The sequence below is a fragment of the Rhinolophus ferrumequinum genome, chromosome 2 (genome assembly GCF_004115265.2).
Source record: "Rhinolophus ferrumequinum isolate MPI-CBG mRhiFer1 chromosome 2, mRhiFer1_v1.p, whole genome shotgun sequence".
In the NCBI taxonomy this organism is placed as follows: domain Eukaryota; kingdom Metazoa; phylum Chordata; class Mammalia; order Chiroptera; family Rhinolophidae; genus Rhinolophus; species Rhinolophus ferrumequinum.
The window spans coordinates 9025884-9050702 of record NC_046285.1 but is presented as its reverse complement, the minus strand read 5'-3'; the positions used below and the strand labels follow the sequence as shown (position 1 = coordinate 9050702).

The 24819-nt window shown below is 40.7% G+C and overlaps 2 protein-coding genes across 5 annotated transcripts in view; one reads left to right on the top strand and one right to left on the bottom strand.

Annotated features, from left to right (window-relative positions):
- The first annotated feature begins 9798 nt into the window (after positions 1–9798).
- PFN2 (profilin 2) lies at positions 9799–16646 on the top strand. Of its 2 annotated transcripts, none has more exons than XM_033122353.1 (3): positions 9799–10848; positions 13023–13215; positions 15291–16646. In XM_033122353.1, exons 1-3 carry the CDS (start codon positions 10717–10719, stop codon positions 15386–15388), a joined length of 423 nt encoding a protein of 140 aa, XP_032978244.1. In that variant the 5' UTR covers positions 9799–10716; the 3' UTR covers positions 15389–16646. The 2 variants fall into 2 exon arrangements, with proteins under 2 accessions (XP_032978244.1, XP_032978236.1); XM_033122345.1 differs by having other exon boundaries at positions 9833–10848; positions 14971–16646.
- A 2365-nt stretch (positions 16647–19011) lies between these two features.
- RNF13 (ring finger protein 13) overlaps positions 19012–24819 on the bottom strand; it is a 128717-nt gene continuing 122909 nt past the window's right edge. For all 3 annotated transcript variants that reach the window (XM_033122312.1, XM_033122322.1, XM_033122332.1), the window contains 2 exons: positions 21143–21223; positions 19012–20869 (listed from right to left, as the gene is read on the bottom strand). In XM_033122312.1, the coding sequence (XP_032978203.1) occupies positions 20505–20869; positions 21143–21223 (446 nt within the window). In that variant the 3' untranslated portion in view covers positions 19012–20504. The remainder of the gene's footprint in view (positions 20870–21142; positions 21224–24819) is intronic.

Below are 24819 nucleotides of genomic sequence, written 5' to 3'. Positions count from 1 at the left end.
GAAAGAAAAAGTTAAAATTGTATATTGCTGTTATAATGAAGGTGTCCCATATTTTGTCTAAGGCCAGTTCTACCCAACTGTGCTTTGGATGCTAAGATTTTGTTTTTTTACTGTTCCAGAGCCCTGAGATAGTATTTATCTTCCTTTTCGCTTATATTTTTAACATCTCCTTCTCCACTAGTGGCACCCCATCAGCATTTAATGATGGTCGAGATTCCCCAATTAAAACCACCACCACCACCAGCACCCACCCCCTCCTTTACCCATATGTTTCCTTTGGCTATTATTCTCTAGTCTCACCTTACGCTATCAGAATTCTTGAATGAAGAAAGGCTCAGCTCCCACCTTCCACTTTTTCCTTTATCCATTGCAAATTGGTTTTATCCCCACCATTCATCTAAATCTCTGCCAAATTTCTAAAATAGCCTCTCTATTGCTAATCCAACGAATACCTTCAGTCCTCCTCTTATTTAGCTTCTCAGCATTAATTGCTCCTCTTGACTATTCCTGCCATTTGGAAAAACTCTCATCTTTGGGCATTTATGATCTACTGGCTCCTGATTTCCCACCAACCTTCTCTGACCACTCATTCTGTTTTCATTATGAACTGCATTTCTTCTACTCATTTTTGAAATGTTACCTCCAGTCCAGATGTCTCTTCAGAACTAGAGCTGTATGTCTAACTGCCATGCAACATCTTCACTTAGATGTCTCACAAGTACTAAAAAGTCAATGAAGCTTAACATCTCCCCCCTTAATGTTGTTCATCTTCCCATACTCCTTATCTCAGTAAATAGCACCAATACCACACAAGTCTGAAACCCATGTTCAATTCATAATTCTGAATGAAACACAGAAGATGCAACATGGTGGGTATAGCATCTGTTTCTGGCATCATGGTGGACTAGATATTGTGAGGGAATCATCCTGCTGCAAAACAACTAGACTGGATCAAAATATTTTTTTGATGTTTTGCTTAGCTCTCAGAAATTAGAAAAATCTTCAAAGACTCCTCTTTTCACCAAATAAAGAGAAATAAATCTTTTGCAGAAACTAGAGCAAGGGTCTGTATGCAAGCTGAAGAGATGGTTGGTTTGAGTGCAGCTCTATCTGAAGAGGTGATTCAGATACTCCTGCATTTTGGGGACACCTTTGAAAGGGTTAAGGTGGCCCCAGGTTGCTAGCACTCCTGAGCACATAGCAGAAGCAGATATAATTCATCTTTGAAGGAAAGTGTCCTCAATTTAAGCCATTTGAATTCCCATATATTTCAATCAAGAAAATATGAATTCACAATCCAAGATTACCAAGTACATAAGGAGGTAAGCCGCCATCGGCGAGAGAGATAAAAAATAACCCAACTTATTTAGACATTGGGATTGTCAGATACAATGTATAGAACAACTAGGTAAGAAATGTTTATTCCAGAACCCCCCTAATAAACTGAGTATGACAATAAAGTGAATCACTGTCTTTTTGCTGGTGGAGGGTCTTCCCTTTGTTTGTAAAACATGTAATACTGAGAAGCACCATAAATCAAAGCACAATAAAATGATGTATGTCTGTAAAAAAAAAAAAAAAGTATAGAACCACAAAAGTGGGTGAGAAATAAGGGACTATCAGGAATAATGAGAAAGATCTGCATAACAATAAAAAGGCACTTTGAAAAAATTTTAAAACTAGATTTTTAGAAATAAAAAAGAAAAACTCAATGTACGGGTTTAACACAGTTGAAAAGTGAACTGGAAACTGGCTGAAGAAATTAAACAGAATGCAACAGAGAGGTAAGAAGATGGAAAATATGAAAGAAACTAAGAGATATGGTGAACAGAAGAGGAAAAGGAAATACTTATTCTGAACCCTAAAAGAAGAGAGTGGAGAGAACTGAGGAAAAGAAATAATTGAAGAGATAATGATTGAAAATTTTTCAGAAATGATCACAGATATAAATCTAATTTTCCAAGTAAAGTAAAAGAAACCTAGGTATAGATAAAACATAGTGAAACTATAGAACAAGAAAGACAAAAAGATTCCAAAAGTAGCCAGAGAAAAAGAACAGATCATCCATTAAGGTGCAACAGCAATGATGAAAAACAAAATGAATGAAATAATATCTTCAAAGTCTTGCTATGTGGACCCAATCTATTTTTTTTAAGAATGAAAGTAATATAAAGCATTTTCAGACAAACAAAAGTAGAGAACTTACCACCAAGAGACCTCCACTAAAATAACTTCTGAAGATTTACTTTAGGAAAAAGAAAAGGGTCATAGAACGATAGTCTGAGGTATGAGAAGGAATGAGTAAATAAAATAGCAAATGTATATGTATGAATATATATACTACGTATAAACAAACATCTGTGTAAAATAATAATATGGAGAGGGGTGACCAGATGTAAAGTGTTCTAAGATCTTTGGATTGTCTGAAAAGAGGGTTTAAGATATTTAATTTAAAGCTTTGTTCTATTACATATGTATGGTAAAATTTCATGGGTAACACTAAAAGAATAGAAATTGAACATACAAATTTCACACGAATGAAAAATTAAAAGCTAGACTGCCTATTAATTGAAGAGCAAAAATTCAGCTATGTGAAGTTTACAACAGACATCTGAAATTTAACAACAGGGAGGAGATCCAAGATGGTGAAGTAGATAAACACTGTGCTTCTTGCCTCATCCCGTAAACACATCAAAATTACAACTGATTATAGAACAATCAACCTGGAGAATCATCTGAAGTTTAGCTGAACAGTAGTTTTATAACTAAGGATATAAAGAAGAAGCCACATGGAAACTGGTAGGAGGGCTGAAGACATGAAACAGGCTGACCTCAAACCTCCATGTGGTGGATGAAAATTGGGAGGGATAGCTCAGCCACAGAGGTTCCCCATGGAGGAGCAAAGGACCCCAGGCCCCACACCAGGCTCCCCAGCCTGATGCCGAGAGAGGAGCTCCCATAATATCTGACTGTGAAAAACAGTGACCATCTGGGTGGGACAGAAGGCTGCAAGAAACCCAGACATCCTCTTGAAGGACCTGTGCAGACTCACCGGCACTCACCTTGAGCTCCAGTGGAGGAATGGTGACTATGGGGGTGTTGAAGACATATAGGGAGAGACCGAGTTAGGTAACTTCGGTATGAGGACTGGAGGGCAGTCCCCATTTTCCCTGTGTAAGGCCCTACTCCCGGGCAGCCAGCAGGCGGGCGCCATCTTTCCTATGTTGAGCTTGCCCCCCACAGGCCAAGTCTGAATCTGATTGACCTGGTGAGCTCCGCTGCTTCGCCCTGCTGACTCACTAAGACCTTTCCTGACCCAATCTGCATACCATAGGAGGCTCTATCAGTGGCTGAAACTTATAGGAGCCGGCAGGTGGCAGCAGGCCTCAGAGTGTCCTGGCTTTTTGCAGAGCTGCCCCAGACCTGGTAGTAATCATCCTTGTTTCACAGCATGGTCTCTCCCACGCACCTCCAGGTACAGCACAGGCAGCGACCAACCATGGATCGCTTTGTAGCTCCTACCAGGTAGTCCCTGGGCAGTCACAGGCAATGGCTCACCTGGGCCTGCACAAGAGCCCCTCTCAAGAGGCCCCAGAACCAACATATTTAGAGGTTAGTTTCAGACCCCACAGAGCACCACCCAATTAGTCCCACAAGTGGCACACAAAGGGCAGTCTTAACAGGCACCTAAGCCCACTGGGACAAATCCCACTCCATCGGATAAGCCTTCCCACAGAGCAGCCCATAAGCTATGTATGTGGTGTGGGGACAGAGTCCCAGAGAGCAGTTTCCAGGCTCTCAGCCTTGAGTGGGGAGGTGCTGGCTCAGGTAGTGAATGACCATTAACTGTGATTGGTTGGCCGTCACCTGTAACTGGTTAGCCAATTGGCTACTGATGTAACTGCCAGGACTGCATCGATTGGTTGGTTGGCAGGCAGAAAAAGTGAATGGCGGACTGCGGATTGTGTGGATCTTACTGCATGTGTCTCCCCTGGCCAGCGAGAATATAGTGATATGACTCCCCTATCTGTGGCTCTGTGTGTGTTCCTTTTTGGCTTCACCATGTCCTGCATTCTTATGTGGGGAGCGGGAGCTGAGACCCCGAATGACGCCCTGCATGACAGTGGCCAAACCCCACAACCAGTCAGCTCGAGGGCAAACCCCACTTACTGACATGCCAATAGCAATCAAGGCTCAAATATCACAGGAGGACATGGAAAGTCCACAGAAGGGACACTCCTGAAGCACCTGGAACAAGTGACCAGGGAGACAGTGCAAGGACCCCACAGGGCACCTACTACATAAGGCCACAGGCCAAGACTGGGAGACACAGCAGATCTACTTAATACATAGAAACAAATACAGAGAGGCAGCTAAAACCAGGAAACAAAGAAATATGTCCCAAATGGAAGAACAGGAGAAAACTCCAGAAAAAGAACTAAACGAAATGGAGGCAAGTAACCTACCAGAGACAGAGTTTAAAACACTGGTTATAAGGATGCTCAAGGAACTTAGTGAAAATTTCAACAAAGAGATAGTAAGCATAAAAAAAGGACATAGAAACCATTAAAAAGAACCAGGCAGAGTGAAGAATATAGTAACTAAAATGAAGAATGCAATAGAATCACCAGCAGACTAGATGAAGCAGAGAATCAAATCAGTGATTTGGAAGACAAGGTAGCAGAAAACACCCAATTGAAACAAAAAGAAAAAATCCAAAAAAAAAAAAATGAGAGTTTAGGAGACCTCGGAGACAACATCAAGCATAACAACATTCGCATCATAGGATACCAGAGGAAAAGAGAGAAAGCAAGGAATTGAGAATCTAGTGGAAGAAATAATGACCGAAAACTTTCCTAACCTGGCAAAGGAAATAGATATACAAGCCCAGGAAGGGCAGAGAGCCCCCCAAAATATGAACCCAAACAGGCCCAACCAAGACACATTATAATTAGAATGAAAAGGTTAAAGACAAAGAGAGAATCCTAAAAGCAGCAAGAGAAAAGCATTTAGTTACCTACAAGGGAGCTCCCATAAGACTGTCAGCTGATTTCTCAACAGAAACTTTGCAGGCCAGAAGGGATTGGCACAAAATATTCGAAGTGATGAAAAACAAGGATCTACAACCAAGGGTACTCTACCCAGCAAGGCTATCATTTAAAATTGAAGGAGAGACAAAGAGCTTCCCAGATAAGAAAAAGCTAAAGGAGTTCACCACCACCAAACCAGTATTACAAGGAATGTTAGAGGGACTTCTTTAAGATGGAAAAAAAAAAGATCAAAAATATGAATAAGGGCCGGCCTGGTCACTCAGGCCGTTAGGGCTCCATGCTTCTAACTCCGAAAGCTGCCGGTTCGATTCCCACATGGGCCAGTGGGCTCTCAACCACAAGGTTGCCGGTTCAATTCCTCGAGTCCCCCAAGGCATGGTGGGCAGTGCCCCCTGCAACTAAGATTGAACACGGCATCTTGAGCTGAGCTGCCGCTGAGCTCCCAGATGGCTCAGTTGGTTGGAGCCATCCTCTTAATGACAAGGTTGCCAGTTCAATTCCTTGAGTCCCACAAGGGATGGTGGGCTACGCCCCCTACAACTAGCAACAGCAACTGGACCTGGAGATGAGCTGTGCCCTCCACAACTAAGACTGAAAGAACAACAACTTGAAGCTGAACAGCACCCTCCACAACTAAGATTGAAGGGACAACAACTCGACTTGGAAAAAAGTCATGGAAGTACACACTGTTCCCCATTAAAGTCCTGTTCCCCTTCCCCAATAAAAAAAAAATAATAAAAAGTATGATGTTTGCCGAAATGGGTAAGCTCAATGTAATCATGAGGGAACACCCATGAGAAACCCAAAACTGAGGGCATTCTATTAAAAAAAAAAAAAAAAGAACAAAATGGCAATAACTACCTATATATCAAGAATTGCTTTCAATGTAAGTGGATTAAATGCTCCAATCAAAAAACATAGGAGGGCTAAATGACAAGAAAACAAAACCCTTACATATGATCTCTACAAGAGATTTACTTCATATCAAAAGACACACATAGACTGAAAATAAAAGGATGGAAAAAGTTATTTCATGAAAATGAAAACAAACAAACAAAAACCGGAGGTATTAATAGTTACACCAGACAAAATAGAGTTTAAAACAAAGGCTATAACAAGAAACAAAGAAGGACCCAGTAATCCCACTTCCTGGTATTTTTCCAAAACCCAAAATGGTATTTTGAGGGGACATATGCATCCGTATGTTCATTGCAGCATTGTTTACAATGGCCAAGATGTGGAGGCAGCCTGGGTGTCTGTCGATGGAAGAATGGATAAAGAGGAGGTGGTACATACATACAATGGAATATTCATCGGCCAGGGAAGGGAATGGGTTCTTAACCATCTGCAGCATCATGGATGGACCTGGAGGGTATTGTGCTGAGTGGAGTATGTCAGACAGTGAAAGACAGATGCAATGTGATTTTGCTTATATGTGGAATCTGAAGAACAAAATTAACAAACAAAACAGAAACAGACTCATAGATGCAGAGAACATTTTGATGGTTGCCAGATGGGGCTTGGGGTGATGCGTGAAAAAAGGGAAGGGATTAAGAAGTACAAATTGGTTGTTGCATAGTAATCAGGGGGATATAGGGTATAGCGTAAGGATTATAGTCAATAATATTGTGATAACTATGTATGGTTTCAGATGTGTCCTGGATTTATTGGGGTGATAGATGGGAGGGGTTTGGGGGCAGGGTGAAAAAGGTGAAGGGACTAAAAAGTATAAATTGGTTACAAAATAATCATGGGGAGGTAAAGCATAAGGAATACAGACAATAATATGGTAACAACTATGTATAGTGCCAGGTGGATACTAGACTACCAGTAGTCAGTGGGATCCCTTCTTAAATTATATAAATGTCTAACCATATGGTGTTCACATGAAATTAACATAAAATAATATTGAATGCCAACTGTAACTGAAAACTTAAAAAGGGGGTAAGGTGAAGGGCAATAAGAGGTCCAAATTTCCAGGTATAAAATATAAGTTACAGGGATGTAATGTACAGCATGGGGAACATAGTCAATAATATTGTGATAGCGTGGCAGTGTCAGATGGTTGCTGGACTTATCATGGTGATCACCTCTTTAGGTATATAAATGTTGAATGACTATTGTGTACACCTAAAGCTTATATAATACTGCATGCTAACTATATTTTTAATAAAAATCTTAAAAAAATAAAATTAAGAACAGGGAAGAATGGTGGGGAGAGAAAAGAGGAGGAGGAAGAGGGATAGGAGTGGAAGGAGAGGGGAAAGGGAGAGGGAGAAAAGATATAGCTGATAAATATCAATAAAAAGAGAGCTGTCATAGTTACCTTAATTTCTGACAAATAGATTATAAGACAAAAAGCAGTATTGGTGATAAAGAGGGCCACTACTTAAAGGTTAAAATCATGAGAAAGAAAATAAAACAATTTTAACTTGTATGTACCTAATGACAAAATCTCAAATTATAAAAAGCAAAAATTCAGAGTTTCAGGGTAAAATGGACGAGAGTTGTAGGTGGTACTTGTCCTTCAGTGTAAACACCATCAACAATAAGCGAATACACCCCAAAGATCATATTTGTATTGCTTGTGGGATTAAGGGGAAAATTTATCCATTTCTAAACTTTCTTAATGTGACAATTACTTTTACAATTAAAACACTTTTTTCGAAAAATGAAGTATGGAGGTGAAAAATTTAGGTAATTGAGGGCTTAGGGTGGGCTCAGTTAATTATGCTGTTAGTTAATTATGGTGAATATGATTATATTCAATGGTTTAGTTCTTACACCAATGTTTATCAGTTTGAATACATTTTAACAACTACAACTTCTTGTTTCTTTGTATTTTGCTAAAATGTCAAATGATTTATTCTTGGGACTTAAATGGCTCAAGCATCCTTGACTGATACATTAAAGAATCTAATTTACCACAGTTGGTGTTTTCCTAGATAAAAAAATTTTTTAAAGAATGCATAATGATGAACTCCAAATTTAAATATGCTATTACTGATTGTTAAAAGCTAAATCATTCTAGATATCTGTATCTGCTTCTGTACAGAGGTTGCTATTATCACTGTAGAGATCAGTTACCCTTAAAAAAGTAAGAAAGATAAAAACTGGTAATTCTTTTTCTCATACTGATACTCCCTTGGACTTAATTTATACTGCTATTCCTTAAACTCAGTGTTTTCTACCTCTACTTATACTTTTTGAAACATCTTGTGGTAAGCAGTAGTTATATAAAATAGGAACAGATCTTTGTATACAAATAAAAAACAAAGCAGCATTCTAGGAAGCTGGTTCTAAAGAAAATCAGCACAGGATTTTTTATCATACTATTGAAAACGGAGATTCTCTTTGAACATATCATCTAAAAATCTAAACTATACAACCTAGTTAATCAATACACAGAATATATTTTTCATAGTTGTTTAAATTTCACTATATGCAGTTCTAGGAAATAACACTATGTTGGAAAAGTAAAACCATAATTGTAAAATGTATCATTACATTTTGAAAAATATAGAAAAATGACAGAAATTCTAAACTCTTATGTCTTACCCAACAGATGTATTTTAGAATCTTTTGAGATTTGAATATCCAGAATATTCAGTTAGTCTAATCTTTTTTCTGTTTAAAGACAATAAAATAATAATAGAATGCAGTTATTTCCACCTCTTTGATATTAAAAGTCTAGAAAGGAAATCTTAAAAATTTCAGAATAAATAAAACTAGATTTCAATATACTTTAAACTGTCAGTATTTTATTATTTCTCTTTCCTCTCATTATCTGTTTACTGTTCAAATTAATTGAATTATAGCATGCATACCAAAAGCACAAATCATAATTGTACAGCTTGATGAATCCTCACAAAGTGACCATATCCATGTTATCAGCACACTGTAACATGAACTTTTAAGGTGACAATCTGCTAAAATTAAAGCATTAAAACCATTAATAACCACTACAAAAAGGCGGTGTAGTAAAGAACAAGTGTAAGTAAACCAGGTAGGAGGCACACTTGCAAAATGTAAACAATTTTTTGCACACATTTTATTCTGCATAGGTATTCCAAATCATTGGATCATTGGCATAAAGTGCTAATCTGATAGGTTTCTGACTTGGGCCTTTCTACTGTGCTTTTCCCCACCTCTTGGCAGTAGATGTACATTTCAAACAAACAGCAGAAAAAATATAAAACTTCTGAACCAATTAGATTGCTTAGCAACGTTTTTGTCTTCTTTCCTGAGCTACCTCCGTTGTAATCCTCCTGTCACCAACTGTGACTTTACACAGTAACTTAAAAGTTGAAAATGAGCTTTTCGACGTTTTAAATGCTTTCGTTTCCTTCGATTGGCAGATCATCTTTGTTCACTTAAAATTGAAATTGTTGTAGGACGTCTTCTAATTCCTTGTCTAGTCATAGCGCTCAGAGGTTACTACAGATGATGCGAGATTCACAGGACTCTACCCATCGTTTACTTTGTAAATACAAGCCATTTTCAGATCTGGGTTCCGAAATTATTTTACTCTTCAAGAGCAGAAATATTGCTATGTTCATTCAGTGAACCTTTTCTTAGATTTTTTTTTTAATATATTTTCAGCGATTTCTTCAACCCACCAATAACTTTCCCAGTTAACAAAAATTAGTTTCCATAGCTCGCTATTTGTTCGGAATTTACGAGCAATTTAGCCACACGTGATTAGCAACATTACGGGGAGAGGCTTTCTTCCAATCAAAGAATACACAGAACGAGAGGCCCCTGGTACCCAAATGAGGCAACAATGAAAGGTCCGCAAAACTCAGAAACGTTCCTACGAGCCACCAACGCCTGCTCTGATTTCAGGATACCGGAGCGCGCCCGCTCGGCTGCCTTTATAGCCGAGGGACAGAGGGATCTAGGGAAGAGGGTCCCACTGGGGACGCCGGGACGAGCGTGAGCGACTCTATCACCAGCCACCCCCACCACAAACGGGAGTAAACGCTCCGCATCCCGTCACTGGGGCAACGCTGCAATCCGACACCCAGGCTCAAGATTCCGCATCCCGAGCCACGCAGAAGAGGCGCATCGCAGGCCGTCCGCGGGGACAGACAGCGCCGTCCCTGGGGGGCCTAATGCGATGGGGGACACGTCCTCTCCACCGGCCCGGGTCCGAGGCTCCGCCACCGGCAACTACTCGGCCGCGCCGGGGCCGGTTTCCCGCACGTGGCGGCCGTGACTACCGGAGCGGTATCCCTCCGCGCCCCCGCCTCAGCCTCCTTCTGCCTTCCCGGGACCCTCCGAGTCGGGGCACCGCGGAAGGATCGCACGCACGCGCGCGTACGTTCCGCCGTGACCGCGGAGAACGGGGAGCGCCGCGCTGAGGAGCAGCCGCCGCCACCGCCGCCGCCAGCACGGCCACTCCGCAGCCTCTCGCCGCTGGTTAGTCAGCCCGGTGGCTGCGGGCGGGCAGCCGGGCCGGGCGCCCTCCACAGCGTCTTCCTCGCCGCCGGCTCCGCGTCCTCCCACCGCAGCTCCTCGGGGAGGGGGGCGGTCGGTGCCTGCGCAGAGCCGCCTCCTCCCCGCCCCCGCCCCGCCTCCCCCCGCGCCGCCGCCACCCGCTCCCGCCGCCGCCGCTGCGCCTGCTGCTCCTCGCCGTACCCGCTGCAGTGCGAAGGGCTCGAAGATGGCCGGTTGGCAGAGCTACGTGGATAACCTGATGTGCGATGGCTGCTGCCAGGAGGCCGCCATTGTCGGCTACTGCGACGCCAAATACGTGTGGGCAGCCACGGCCGGGGGCGTCTTCCAGAGCATTACGGTGAGGACCGGCCGCGGCGCGGGTACCGGAGCCCCGACCTGAGTGGTGCCGGCCGGCCGTGGGGGCGCCGCAGCGCGGGCCCGGGGCACGGAGGGCCGCGCGGGCAGGTGTGCGAGGCGGCCGGCGCCGAGGATGCGGCTGCCGGGCGGGCGGGGAGGCCGAGGCCCGGGGACGCCCCCTCGCCAGGGGCTGCACTGACAGGCGGGGGCGGCGGCCCGGCTCCCCGCGTTCCCAGTGCGGGTGCGGGTGAAGCTGGGGGAGGGAGCGCGCACCGGCCGGAGCGGGGGTGGGGGTCGCCTTTTTTGCCCTCGTGCGTCTCCCTCAGGTACCCGGGAAGCCTGCGGTTTGCTTTGCACGTCCCGGGGTGGAAGCGGGGGCCTGGGGGGCCGGGCCGGGGCGCACGGGGCCGGGGCGAGGGTCCTCTCGCGGCCGGGCCACCCTTCGCGCCGCGGACAGCGCGCCGCCCGCGCCGCGGGCTGTGGGAGGTGGCGGCTGCCCGGCCCCCGGGATCCTCGCGGCGACTTTGCGTAGGTTTGCCGGTGGCCAGGCCTCTGGGGCTTGAGGGAAATGTACGCCCACAACGTAGGTGGATTCGTGAATCTGGACTTCAGCTCTGCCTCCATAGGATTTTTTTTTTTTAATTCTCCAAGATGGCGAACTGCCATTGATTTCTCTCCTCCTATGGAGATTCATCGATATACCGTTATCCCCAATTACGCAACATAGCTCCAAAAAAGGGGGTGCTTTTATGGGGCTTTCAGTAATCTTGAGGACCGAGGGGACACCTCACTTCTTCTCCAAGTCTCTTGGAGTCCCTTGAAGAGGGAGCTCTTTAGTGATGATAGTAAGGAACTAGTGCAGATTTGTGCTTCCCAGTGCCTGATTTTGTGACTTGATGGTTTTGACTCGGTTGCCACATGTGGAGAATAATTGTCACTGAGCCTCCGGTGCTGCTTTATTGTTTTGCTTCTTTCTGCACAAGGCTCTTTCTAAAATTGTGACAATTGTATCACATCTAGGGCCAGTCTCTTAATTTTTTAGTCTCATGCCCCCTTCCCATCAAACGCTAAAATCAGGCCCCCTATTACGGGTGCTACTAATTATTCTTGTACTACTTGACATGGTTTAAGATCTAACCGGGTAGAACTCAGTCCTTGATGCTCGCACGTGAAGGGCTCCCTTCACCGCAGTGGACTACAATTCTTCCCGGGAATTGGTATCTGGCGATCAACTTTCTTCTCTGCAGTCCTCCTGTCTTTGTGTGTGAGTTCCCGCTGTCTGGCTGGGAAGATTGCGGGAGTGTGCTTGGAAATGGCTGGGGCCTGCTATGACTCTGCAGTTCTGATGGGGGCGACGCCTTCCTTCTTATTCATGGAATGTTAGCATGCACGTTTTCTCCTTTCCGGTTCTGGTGGCTACCTCAGTTTCTTTCCAAATCCCCCTCCATTTTCTCTGTTCTTTTACCATTGCCTAATGCAGTGCTACAGACAGAATCCTCTTTTCATTTGCCCAGAAGGAAAACTGATTACTGAGGTGGGAGGGGAAGATAAGTGGGAGAGAAAAAGGAGTAGTGGCTACAAAAATAGGAGGGAAATATGAATGTGGGAATGCGCTGAGGTCTCGAGTTTGAAGTTCGTACTGTGGGGGAGGGGAGATGTCAAGCTATTTGAAGCAGAGTCGAAGTGAACAGACCGGCTAAGCTTGGGCTTTATTTCAGGAGACTTTCAAGCAAGTTTAAGTTTGATGCAACGTGACTGACTGTAATGTAACTGAATATGATAGACAAGCTGTTGCTGAAAGTTTATAGGTGAATCTTTACCATTACATAAGTACTTCAGGTCCCACCTGACTTGATACAGTTTATAAATAAGTTTGTAGTTTATCTAGTGTCAGCTACCAACTGTTCATAGATTCTTTTCATAGACTAGTCTTTAATTAGTAGACTACACGGTTAACTGAAATCTAATTAATATAAAACATGTAATCATGTAGGATTAAGTAATTCTTTAAAAGACTGAAACTTGATTTTACATTAGTGAAATGTGGATGTCTCGTACTGGTAGTACAAACTTGGCATACAGTCTTTCCTGTTATATCAAGGCCTGAAAGGAATTAACTATACCTTCATGTTTTTTCCCCTTTTCTTTTTTTTTTTTTTTTTTGTGGGGGGGCAGCCAGTAGAAATAGATATGATTGTAGGAAAAGACCGAGAAGGTTTCTTTACCAACGGTTTGACTCTTGGCGCAAAGAAGTGCTCCGTGATCAGAGATAGCCTATACGTCGATGGGGACTGCACAATGGACATCCGGACAAAGAGTCAAGGTGGGGAGCCAACATACAACGTTGCTGTGGGCAGAGCTGGTAGAGGTAAGCAAGGTACTTTTTTGGTTCAAAGTTGCATGCTACATTACAACTCATTAAGCGGTTTCTTTAACATTTGGAATAAAAGTGTTAGTCCATAATGGCGATTAAGGTGGTTTTCGTGAACTGCCCAGCACTGAAGTGAGGTACTGCGTTAGATTTACTGCATACACAGCCTAGTCTCTGAGATCCTGACGTTATTCTAAAGATACGACTTTATTCATATCAACTCTCCAGTTTCAGCTTTAGTAAACTGAAAACCTAAATTTGTTTCTTAAAGTGCTTGCCACATCAAATGATAATCTTACGGTGTATCCAGATTGTTAAATTGTTCACATTGTTTGGTTACTTTAGTCCTCTTGAGTCTGACTTTTGGATCTCATCTTTTTCTTTCTTGCTTACATTTCGATCATTCATTGCTCAGCATAAAATAAGGAAAAATTAACATTGGCTCATTTTTCTATTGGAAACATTGCTAGGGAAGAGAGAAATAATTAGAACTAGGGTTTTGGAGTAAGTTGTTCTTTTACTAAAATATTCTCAAAGACTGAGTGTGTTTGTGATTTAGATTTGAAAAGTAGGAAATTCTGTTTCATTTGATCCAGAAATTCTGGTGTTTCCTGACTGTTGTCAACATTGCAGAAATTCTTACCACACTAAATAAGTCTCACTACTTCTTTGAACTTTCAAAATTGAGGTTTATTATGGTATCTAATTAATTTACAAATATATTTAAATGTGTTAACCTGTGTAAATATTTTGTAAATAAAGAGGGCTTGTGTTGTTTCATATAGCAGACTTGGCATATCTAATACCAAATCTACCATATGAAGAACTTGAAGCTACTCTGAGCTGTAATTTACTTTATTGGTCCTACCAACTCCCTGTGGCTGTTTTAAAGGTTCTTCTTATTCTGATGTGAGTTGATGTGTATGAATATTTCTCTGTAGGAAAATAGGTGACTGAAATAATAGATAAATCTCTTTAAATATTAGCTGAGCTCAGGTAAATGTTAAAAAGCATCAACCATGTGACAAAACCAGAATGAGATTTTCATACCATATAGCACTGCTGACATCTAGTGGCAGTGAATATAAAATCTGACATACACATGTATTTTGGGGATAGACCTTTGAACTGCATCATAGAAGAACCTGTTGTTGGAAATAGAAAATCTATTTCAGGATTTTAGATTCAATTAAAAACAAAGCTAGAACAGTGAGGATATCAGTAAGTAAGCACAAGCCTTTTAATTTGGCCTTTTTTCAATAGCACTGAAAATGCTCCTAGAATTTGGCCTTGGTTTTCCTCCAGAAGTTAATAGGCACATTTAGCCTCATAAGTAAGACTTAATACTTAAGCTTGTTAAATTGGAAGAATTTTGTAAATAATAATCACCTAAGTGTTAAGTTTATATATTGGGAGCCATTCTAATTAATATGTATTTGTCATACTAACCAGAAATTTTTTTGCCCTAGAAGATAAATGAGCACACTTATTTTTTCTCCTAGCTAAAGATATTTTTATACAGAGCTGCAGCTGCATTGATTGGACTTCCAAGATGCAATTAATAGTTATAATGGTTTTAGCATATAACTAGTTTGAAAGTTCTCATTTTGGAGACCTAGTTGATTTCAGTGCTTGACAGTTCATGGAAACTGACTTAATGTTAACTTATTAATCGGGGTTCTGTCTGCTAAAACTTATGTGACTTTCTTGATTAACACTTCTTTTGAAACACTTTTCTTCTTTCTCTTTCAGTCTTGGTCTTTGTAATGGGAAAAGAAGGGGTCCATGGAGGCGGATTGAATAAGAAGGCATACTCAATGGCAAAATACTTGAGAGACTCTGGGTTCTAGCTGCTAGGCAGACTGTTAAGTATTAGGGGAAAATTGCTCTTAAACTTTCCTAGCTGTAAGCTTGAGTCTTAATTCTGGAAATTTTATTAGCAATGCAGGGTGATGGGGTATGAACCTGTGTCTCCTTTGTATCCCTCTGTTGGTGGGGAAAGGTCTTTCTTTCTGCCCTCCCCCCCTTAAATAATTCTGTTCACTTTTGTTTTGTTTCCTTGTGTACTCCAGCATTGGTTATAGTGATGGGAAAGGAAGGTGTCCACGGAGGCACACTTAACAAGAAAGCATATGAACTCGCTTTATACCTGAGGCGGTCTGATGTGTAAGCAGCCTCTCCCCATCTACCTAGCAACTGTCTTCATCACCACCCCAACATGGTCACAATGCTACCAGACTATATGGTGGCTAATTTTTCTTCACCTATTTTCTAATGTCATGATTCCTGTTTGCCCTGTAGATCATTTGTATGTTAACCACTGTATGTAATCAACCCTTATCTGGCAACATAATTGCAGCACAATAATGATTTGCATGATACCTTGAAATTTGGGGGGAGGGGGCATGCCAAGTTGGGCATCACTTTGTCTTAGCAATTAATGGGATATTGATTACTAAAATAAGTTACTATTAAGCAAGGTGCCGGTTGTACAATCTCTAATTTGATCAATGTCTTTTCAGCACTTTGAGCATTTACTTAGCTCATTTAGTCTTCCTTTTGTAGCGCATGGTTGGGAGGTAGTGCATGCATCTTTCTTCACCTCTTTTCTCACCCCCCTCCCTTCGCACATAAGGTATTTGGTTTGCTTCCATCTTATTTTATGCAGTGCCTGGTTTATTTAACCAATTAATAATCCCTTTTGTTGACGAGCTATTGAGAGCTGCAGTAGTTTGCTTTTAGTATTGTTGTTGCACTTGAGTAGACAAATCTTTTTTCATAGTGTCTACAGGACATACAAAGAGTGCAACTGCAAAACAAGAGCAAAAGGCACTTCCTCCCATGACCTTACGGTGACCATACTGATCGAACCCCAGGGACATTCCATCACTGCAATAGCTCAGATTTTTGTTCCTGTCTTTTTCTTTGCACACCAGCTCTACTCTTTAGTAAAATTGTAAAAGGCTGCCATTATGGACATTAGGTATCCCAACGTAACCATCTGGAGTGTGTCCAGTTTGTTCTTCATAGGACCAATTTTTATTTGCAGCTTGAGTTTTTATATGAAGTTGCATTATTGTGGACTTGGCTGTCTTGTGATGAATTTTTTTTCATATGTATTCTGTGCCATACTATTGTTAAAATGAACTGTTGCTATTGTGAGATGGATTTTAACTGACCTATAAAAGGTTTCTTTTGAATGGCACTACTTTAGGGACATTCTAGTATTTGCTTCTATTGTTTGGGCCTTGTGGATAATGTACAGGTTTAAAAACAAATCTTGTTGCTGATTTGTCCATTTCTTTCCCTGCACTTTGTTACATCTGGGATACAGTCTAACTCATCTGATTTAATATGCATTTAAAAAAATGCCATAACTATTAAACACCTTGTTTACAGACAGATGAAATAAATTTATTCCAACCAAATATTCTAGACTCCTGTTGTTTATATAAATTGTTGGCTTACTGTTATAGTTGGTTTTTGACATAATGGGAATATACAGAACAGGCCAACTGTGCTGCAAGCATAAAATCTTTTAAAAAATTGAATTGATAGCCTATTCCATTTCCTGTAGTATTTATTATAAATAAAATGAGTGCCTGGGAATATCTTTTTAATGGGTTTTGATCTTTTAAAAATGGCTTTTAGTCACCTCAGTCTCATCTTCAGGCTTGAGTGGAAAATTGCTGTATCTACTAGAAATTAAATATTTTCTCTTGTTGCTGGTCTCTCAATGTGAAATCCAGTGAACAGTAAGGGCCCCAGTACCAAAAAGGGTTTCTGCATTGTGGGTTCTTCTGTGCTGAAATGGCATATGACTTCTCTAGATTTGGAGGCTGTGTTGGCAGGCTGAAGTCAGCCAGCTGGGACCCTCGTGTAATCTCATCCATTCCTTAGGCAGCATACAAGATCATTGGGGTGTTCTTGCAGTTACTGGCTTTGGAGTGACATACTAACAAGGGCTATTATGTAAGTCAAGTTTAGTCCCAGAGGTCGTAAGTTCCCTGAGATGTACTGCAATTTAGTAAATATATTAGTTTAATATTAAATTAAATCATTACCAGGAACTGTGGAGCAGAAGCTCAGAGCAGGGGTGCTCAGAAGTTGGTGGGTCTAAGTAAAACTGGAGAGCTGGTTATAATGCAAATTCTGGGCTCCAGAGTTCCATCCTGGAGATGGTGATTCCATAAGCCCCAGAAGCTCCTTTAGAAACAATTGCCAGGTCATTCGGATTCACTTTAGAGGCCTGTATGCTACCGTTTGAAAACCAGTGGATTGGAGAATGGGAATTAATCTCTCTGCCTTACTGAAAACATACTGTGCATAAATCAATTTTTTCCTTTGAGAGTGTTGTCAGGCAGTAGTTCTGAATTTGACTGTATGTACAGAGATGTACAAGTATGGAAATGGGGATTTGGGGCTACTTTGTAGTTGGGCATACTGTAGAAATCGTAAAACAACAACAAAAACCTCAACTTCTTGACCTGTAAAGATCCTTTTTAGGAACACAAGGTTGGTCAAATGAAAATTTGGTGGTTGGGTTGCGATGATTTGAGATTTTATGGTAATGTACATTAATATATATTCACACTTCAGTTGTAAAGAACTGTTAGGGTAAGTAAGTAGAAAGCAGCAAACAGAACTGTGAAACCCTTAAGCAATGAACCTGTAAGTAGGAGAGGGGATGTGTGTCGGGGATGTGAGTAGGTGAGCAGAAGGTAGAGGACAATGTATCACTAAAATAGTGAACAGTGAAACTAGTCATTGGCCCTCTGTCCACAATTTCATTAGAAAAACACTGATGCGAACATACGCATATATCTTTGTACTTAGTTCTAGGAATTTAACCTAAGGAAATGGAGTTACACAAATTAATATACCTGAACATCCATCACACCGCATTACTTAACAATAACTGATCTAAAAAAAACTACAAAATTTACCTTTCAAGGTTATGGGTTGTATGAATGATTGTCCAGAGGATGAAAGTCATTGAAGAATGACATGAGAAAATGCTCACCAATGAATGTTAAATAACGGGATATAAACATACATACAGTGTAATAGAGTATGTAATATTACATGTATTTTAGGTATGTGTTTCTAAAGGCAAAATATCAAGATAAATTTATTTCTGGGGTAAATTTCCAAGTGACCATATTTTTACAATAAAAAAATTTAAATTATGAAGGTATTTAATAGATACTGGATTTTATTTAATGTCCTGTTTAAGAGGTTGTATACTTACACCACCAAAACAGAAGAATTCGAGTATTACAACTAGTAACAATCCTAGGTAGTACTATTTAAGACACTTCATTAATTTTTCAACTCAAAGTAACAGTTTGAAGTTTACAAAAAAAAACAATTTTTGCCTCATTAAAATTCCTTAGATTTAAAGGAACCAGATCCTTGATCTGAATTGTGGATTAAGAACTGAGGGACCATCTAATACACGTACATTACAGTAACTTTTAACTTTTTCCTTTTCTTAAAAAAAAAATTGTTTTAGGTACATGTTTTTATTATTTGCTTTAATAATTATTAAAGCTATTATTGTGTATTTATGTGCCAGGCTGTGAGTTCAGTGTTTTATCCTCACACCCTACCTTGGTTTAAATGAAATCATACAAATGACTAAACAGGTTTGGAAAGGCTAGGGCCATACAAGTATGTCAAATTCCAAAGCTTTGCTAACTACAATAAATGTTCTGTTTCTCAGGCCTGTGTTTTATTTTTGAAATGGGACTGGGGAAGGGGGATGGAAATGAGGTGGTATCAGACAGTAGATACTGAATTTAAACTTTTATTTTCCTAAGTGGACATACCTTTTTTTGTTGTCCATTATAAGAATTTTCCTAAGAAGCAATTCAGAAAGTGAAATTCCCCCTACTAGTGTTACATTTCTTTTAAAATGTATTTTTCTTTTTACAACAAAAAGCTCCTGTATATTCTCCAATATGCTTTTGTTCACTAACAATTTCCCATGTCAATGCAGATACCTCTAGATATTTATCCTTTCAAGGCAGCCTACTGTAGGATGTACTGGAATTACAACGGCACCATAATGTACACTATTGTTCAAATGACTGGCTGCAATTGTAACTTTTTGGGGAATTACCTAATTGCTTGTGAGCAGTTACCTTGTATAAAATTCTAAGGTGATACGTGTTTAATCTGACCTGTTACCTTAATCATATTATACCTTTACAGCACTGTGCATCTAAAGATAAGGCTAATATGGTAATCCTACAGTACAACAAATATTTGCCAGTTCTTAAAGTGGAAAATGTGTTTATTAACATTCAAACTCCCTTCATACAAGGCCATATAAAAATTCTTAGCATTTTGATTATACATGTCTACATTTTCTACATAGTTACAATGATGTATAATATAGCTTTTCATAATACATTGTTTAACTATATTATTCTATTAAACATAAGCAATTTTCAAATCCAATACTTGAAGAATTTCCTCTGTACACAGTTTAGCAGGGCTAATTAGCATAAGATGCTCTTTATTAAGAGGTATATGATCTGTGTATTAACAGTTGCTGAAGTTTGGTGTTTTTGTATAGCATTTCCTTTTTGCTTTGATCACAACACAAAACCCTTAAGGATACTGAAATTCGGTAAGTTCAGAGACATTAGTTGGTGAATCAAATTCATACATAACACTATAGTATTAAAACCCTTAAAACCCGAAATTTGCACTAGTACAGACTGTTCCTATCAAGACAAGGCTACTTGGGAATAAAAAGGGAAAAAGCTTTGAGTTTCTCTGTGGTGCCGATAGGAGGAAAAGTGCTAAATTCCCCTGTGGCCTCTCCCTGACACTGCCCTCTGGGGTGACACCAGAACAAACATTCCAGCTCAACAACTGGAGGTAACTTGATGGAGGCGGAAGTCAGCTTGGCTCATGCTAGGGGGGCCACAGCACTGGCCTCGTGGGTAACACCCAAATTGGCATACTCTGATCTAGGTCCTAACTGCAAGCTATACTGAAGAATTTTTTTTAAATGTTTTGGCTATGTTTCATTCCAAAATAAGTTGATTTGATGCTTGAGTTATAGTACCAGTCTATTATTAGTTATTAGTGAAATGAAGTACACTCCCGTAGATAAATACCAGATCAAAAACACCTGTTTCAGTTATCTGGTTAAACTGTAGAATACTAAAAAATAAGTTATTTCTACACAAATCTCTGAAGGGAGCAAAAAAGTCAAATTATATACCTAAATAAACATTTTACAGGGAAACCACCCCATCGCCCTCTGAAGGTCAAACGGTATTTGCCATGTCGTGACGGCGTTCACCGTCCGCCTGCAGCTGGACCACGACGCTGTGCTCTCCCATTTCGTCCTCCGCGTCGCTGCTGTCAGTGTCCTCGTTGTCATCATCCTCGTAGTCGGAAGACTCGGTCACGTTCTGATGTGAGCGGGACTCCGACAAAGCCCCGAATGACGGGGTGCTGGCAGAAGCCAAAGGTCTAAGTAACGGGGTGTGTTCCGACACTTCGTTTTCCTCTTGACTGCTGTCTGTTTCAGAGTCTGAGTCCCCTTGAGAAGAAACAACTTTCTGCTTGCAGACAGGACAGGTTTTCTTGGTTTTCGTTAACCAGGGGTCTACACACTTGCAGTGATAAGCTGTGGAAGCAAAAGTACACATCTGTAGGTGGTACATGTGGCTGAGAACATTAATCTCTGACCATGTTCATGTTCTTCTGATCTACATGCATCATGTAGGGACAAGAGAAGAAAACTAAATTTTCATAAATACACCTCCCTCCTTCTAATGAGACTATTAATTAGTACAGGGCCTGGTGTATGCTGTGCTAATAACTATTTTCTGTCTCCCCTTCTAACACTGAAAAATAAAAATTGACTATGTCAATTCCAAACAAATGTAATTAATCATACCATGGGAACAGGGAAGAATTCTGAGCTTATCGCCATCTTCATATTCATCCAAACAAATGGCACATACATCATACTCATCTCCTATGACAGAAGACAGTAAATAAAATTCATTATAAAGAGAAGTATTCTTAACTTTTCCAACTTTTCAAATTAGGTCTTCTTCAGTCAGTGAGTTTAAATGCCTTTTGATTTATCTGTCTTTAAACGATAGCTTTTGTTTGTTTTCGGTCAGATCAGGGACCTACCTGCTTCAAGTTCAACTTCAGGAACCTGAAGTTTAAATTAACCTTTTACCTAAAATGAATAAATAAGTGGATTCCAAAATTGTTTACCTTGATTACCTTTGCAAAAGATTTTTATAAAAATAATCAAAATTCCTTAAGTGTTTTATTTATTCAAATACTAGTTTTGAAATATTTTATGCAAAAGACAAATTTTCACTATTTAGATTTCTTAAAGTCTCTGGAGCATTTTTAAAATAAAAATGGAAACGTTAGAACATAATTTTTTAAAACTATATTAGTGATAAAAACACATTTAGAATGAGACAGTGAGCTTCAAATTTCCGTTCCAACATTTGCCAGTTCTGTGGTGCCTGCCTGGCAAGTTACTTCTGACATCCAGCTCTTTTGTCTGAAAAGATTCTACCTACTGTGCAGGGCTGTGAGGATGAAGTGGGGTGATGTGGGCAAAGGGCCAGGCACACAGATATTCACTAATGGCTATTTATTAATCATAATCACTGCCCTTTTAATTTTTTATTGAACTTACTACCTTTAAATCACGGAAGTTTACTAAATCATAGCTCTTTCCGGAATTAAGTGTAGTTACAAGTTTTTTAAGGAACTGGCCGTCTTACATCATATGGCACATAGTCTTTTTGAGTCACTACTGGCTTTTTATATAGTGGCAGTGACCACTGGGACCACTTTCAATTCAGTGTTTTTCATTAAATGAATATGTTAGGTAAAAACTTGCAAAAATCTCAGGAAGCAAACGACAGTTAAATTCATTGCCCAACCCACACAGGTAACAACCTTGGGAGGCATGTCAGAAAGCAAGCCAGTGTCTGGATAGAAAGGCTGGATGAACATGACACACAACGGAATGATATGACAGTTCTATCGAAACAATCTTCAACATCCTTTAATCATTTAAAATAGCACATTTAGTAGGAGTCCTAAATAGAAAGCTTAATGAAAATTACTAATTTTTGTTCAGTATCTTGAATTTGGTTACTGTGGTATCCATCACCTATCACATACGTTCTATAACAAAGACAAGGTTCTGTGTTAGAACCTCGTCTGGAATTTGGTGAGACTGATTATCCCCATCTCAAACTACTAAAGAGACTAAAGGACTACAATATACCTACAATTACTGTAATTATACAGCTGATCCATTTACGTGGGCTTTGAGGACGGTTTTAATATATTAAGCAACTCAATCATGACTGATTTCTCATACAAATCAAACTTTCAGTCTTACAACTCTGTGACGATGTCCATTAAAAGCAGATAGTTACAATAACTGAACAGGAACAGACTGATCCAAGGTGTGCCTGCCAAGACTAAGCCTCATTCTGTTAAGGTGGACAGGTTCTCCTGCATTACCCAGGCGGGCCCAATGTAATCACAGAGGCCTTTAAAAGTACAGGACGGAGGCAAAAGTCAGAGGGAGCCGTGACTATGGATGAATAGCCAAGGAGATGCAATGTTACTTGCGGGTGGAGGGGAGGAGTGTCAAACCAAAGAATCTGGTGGCCTCTAGCAGCTGGAAATGGCAAGGAAACAGATTCTCCTGTAGAGTCCCCAGGAAAGAATGCAGCAGCCCTGCTAGCGTCTTGATTTTTAGCCCAGTGAGACCTGTGTGGGACTTCTAACCTACAGAACAGTAAGAGAATAAATCTGTGTTGTTCTAAGCCACTAAGTTTGTGGTAATTTGCTACCACATCAACAGGAAATAAATACAGGTAATATGTGGGTTAGCCTTAAATGTATGGAATCGCTGCTTCAGAGTCACTGAGCTTTCCTCTCAATCCTTTTAATTTTTCCAAGTGATGGATTTATATTGATCTCCCTTATTTTCTCGCCAGAGCACTTACTCTGATGGTGACAGGTCAAGATTCAAATGGGTAGTTTGTGATCATGGACCAGACTGGAGCCCGGTGCTCTGTAGAGAATCAACCCCCATGGCCTTGGACTTGTGATGAAATCGTAAAGCACATGTTAGAATGTCTGGGGTTCTCATCCTGATCATTTTATTACCTGTGTGACCTTGTGCAAGACACTCAGCATCTCTATGTTTCAGTAGTCTCAAAGAAAAGCAAATATTAACTTATCTATTTTACGATTGTTGTGGATTAAAAGTAATGATGCACGTGATACTTTACATAGTGTTTGGTGCACACAGCGCCTCTCAACCTGCCCCAGAGGAAACTGGCCCAACAGGCCCGATGCCTTAGGGCCGACACACTGAAGGCTGTGGCTCCGAGGCTGCTCCCCAGCCCCCATTCGCTTCTGTCCCATCAGATGAGCTGACAAAGAACTAGCCGCAGTGGGCACTGAACCTGTCGATTGTACTCAGAATGATTGTGTCATTTCATTAAATATTCACAGCCCTTGAACTGTGACTGTAAAAGACATCTGGTTTTATTTGCAAGTCAGGTTGGCTGTATTAGGAACACTTAATAAAAGCCAGTTGCTCCTGACCCAGCTCCAGCCAAAATTTGACTAAATGAGGGTATGGGTGCGCAATCTAAAAAAATCGGGCAAACATATATTAATAAAAAGCAAAAATGAAAGCCGAATCTAATTTTTGTCCCATTTAAAAATACCTGAAACTAAAAATAGTAGAAAATGCACCACGTACCATGACAACTTGGAAATTCAGTCAGTGGATTCATACTCAAGACCACAGCTGTTGAGTGGATTTATATTTACTTTTACCTTAAATTTAAGGCATTTATTTCTTTATGATGTACAACTTTAGCAGATTTTTTAAAATAACCAATTTGTCCTCTGGTTCTGGTAACATAAAAGGCTCTAAGAAGTGCTAATAAATGTTAGTTTTGTTACTATCAGCACCATGCTAGAAAGTTCTGTTGCTTAATATAAACCAGTAGTTCTCAGCTGGGGACGATTTTGCCTCCCGGGGACATTTGGCTGATACCTGGAGACATTTTTGGTTTTCAGAACTGGGGGTGCTACTGGCAGGTAGTCGGCCAGGGCTGCTGCTGAACAGCCTGCAATGTTCTCCATGTTCCCCCCAAGCAGAATCATCCCCTCTGAAATGTCAGTCGTGCCGAGGTTGAGAACCCTGATAGAAAACCCCTCCAGACTTTATCAAACAAAGACTTTGCTAATTTTCTAGTGGGTAGACGTTCAGAAGTGGTAGGAGAGGTGAGATTCATGTTTGTTGTGTGAAACAATATGGAAATGCTTCTGTCTGGAACATTTCTGGCATTGTTATTTGGCTAATGTTTCAGAAAAATTTCTGGAAGTCACTTTTAAAGTTACACTATGTCGGTGGACAAAACTTTGATTTTCCCCTCTAAGCCTAGTCCTCCCCAGTTTACCCACAAAATCTTGGGTCATCAGGCACCACAAGAACACTGACCCATCAGACTAGGGATCTCACAGACTTAAGGCAGCCACTGCAGGGGCAGGAACTGATTA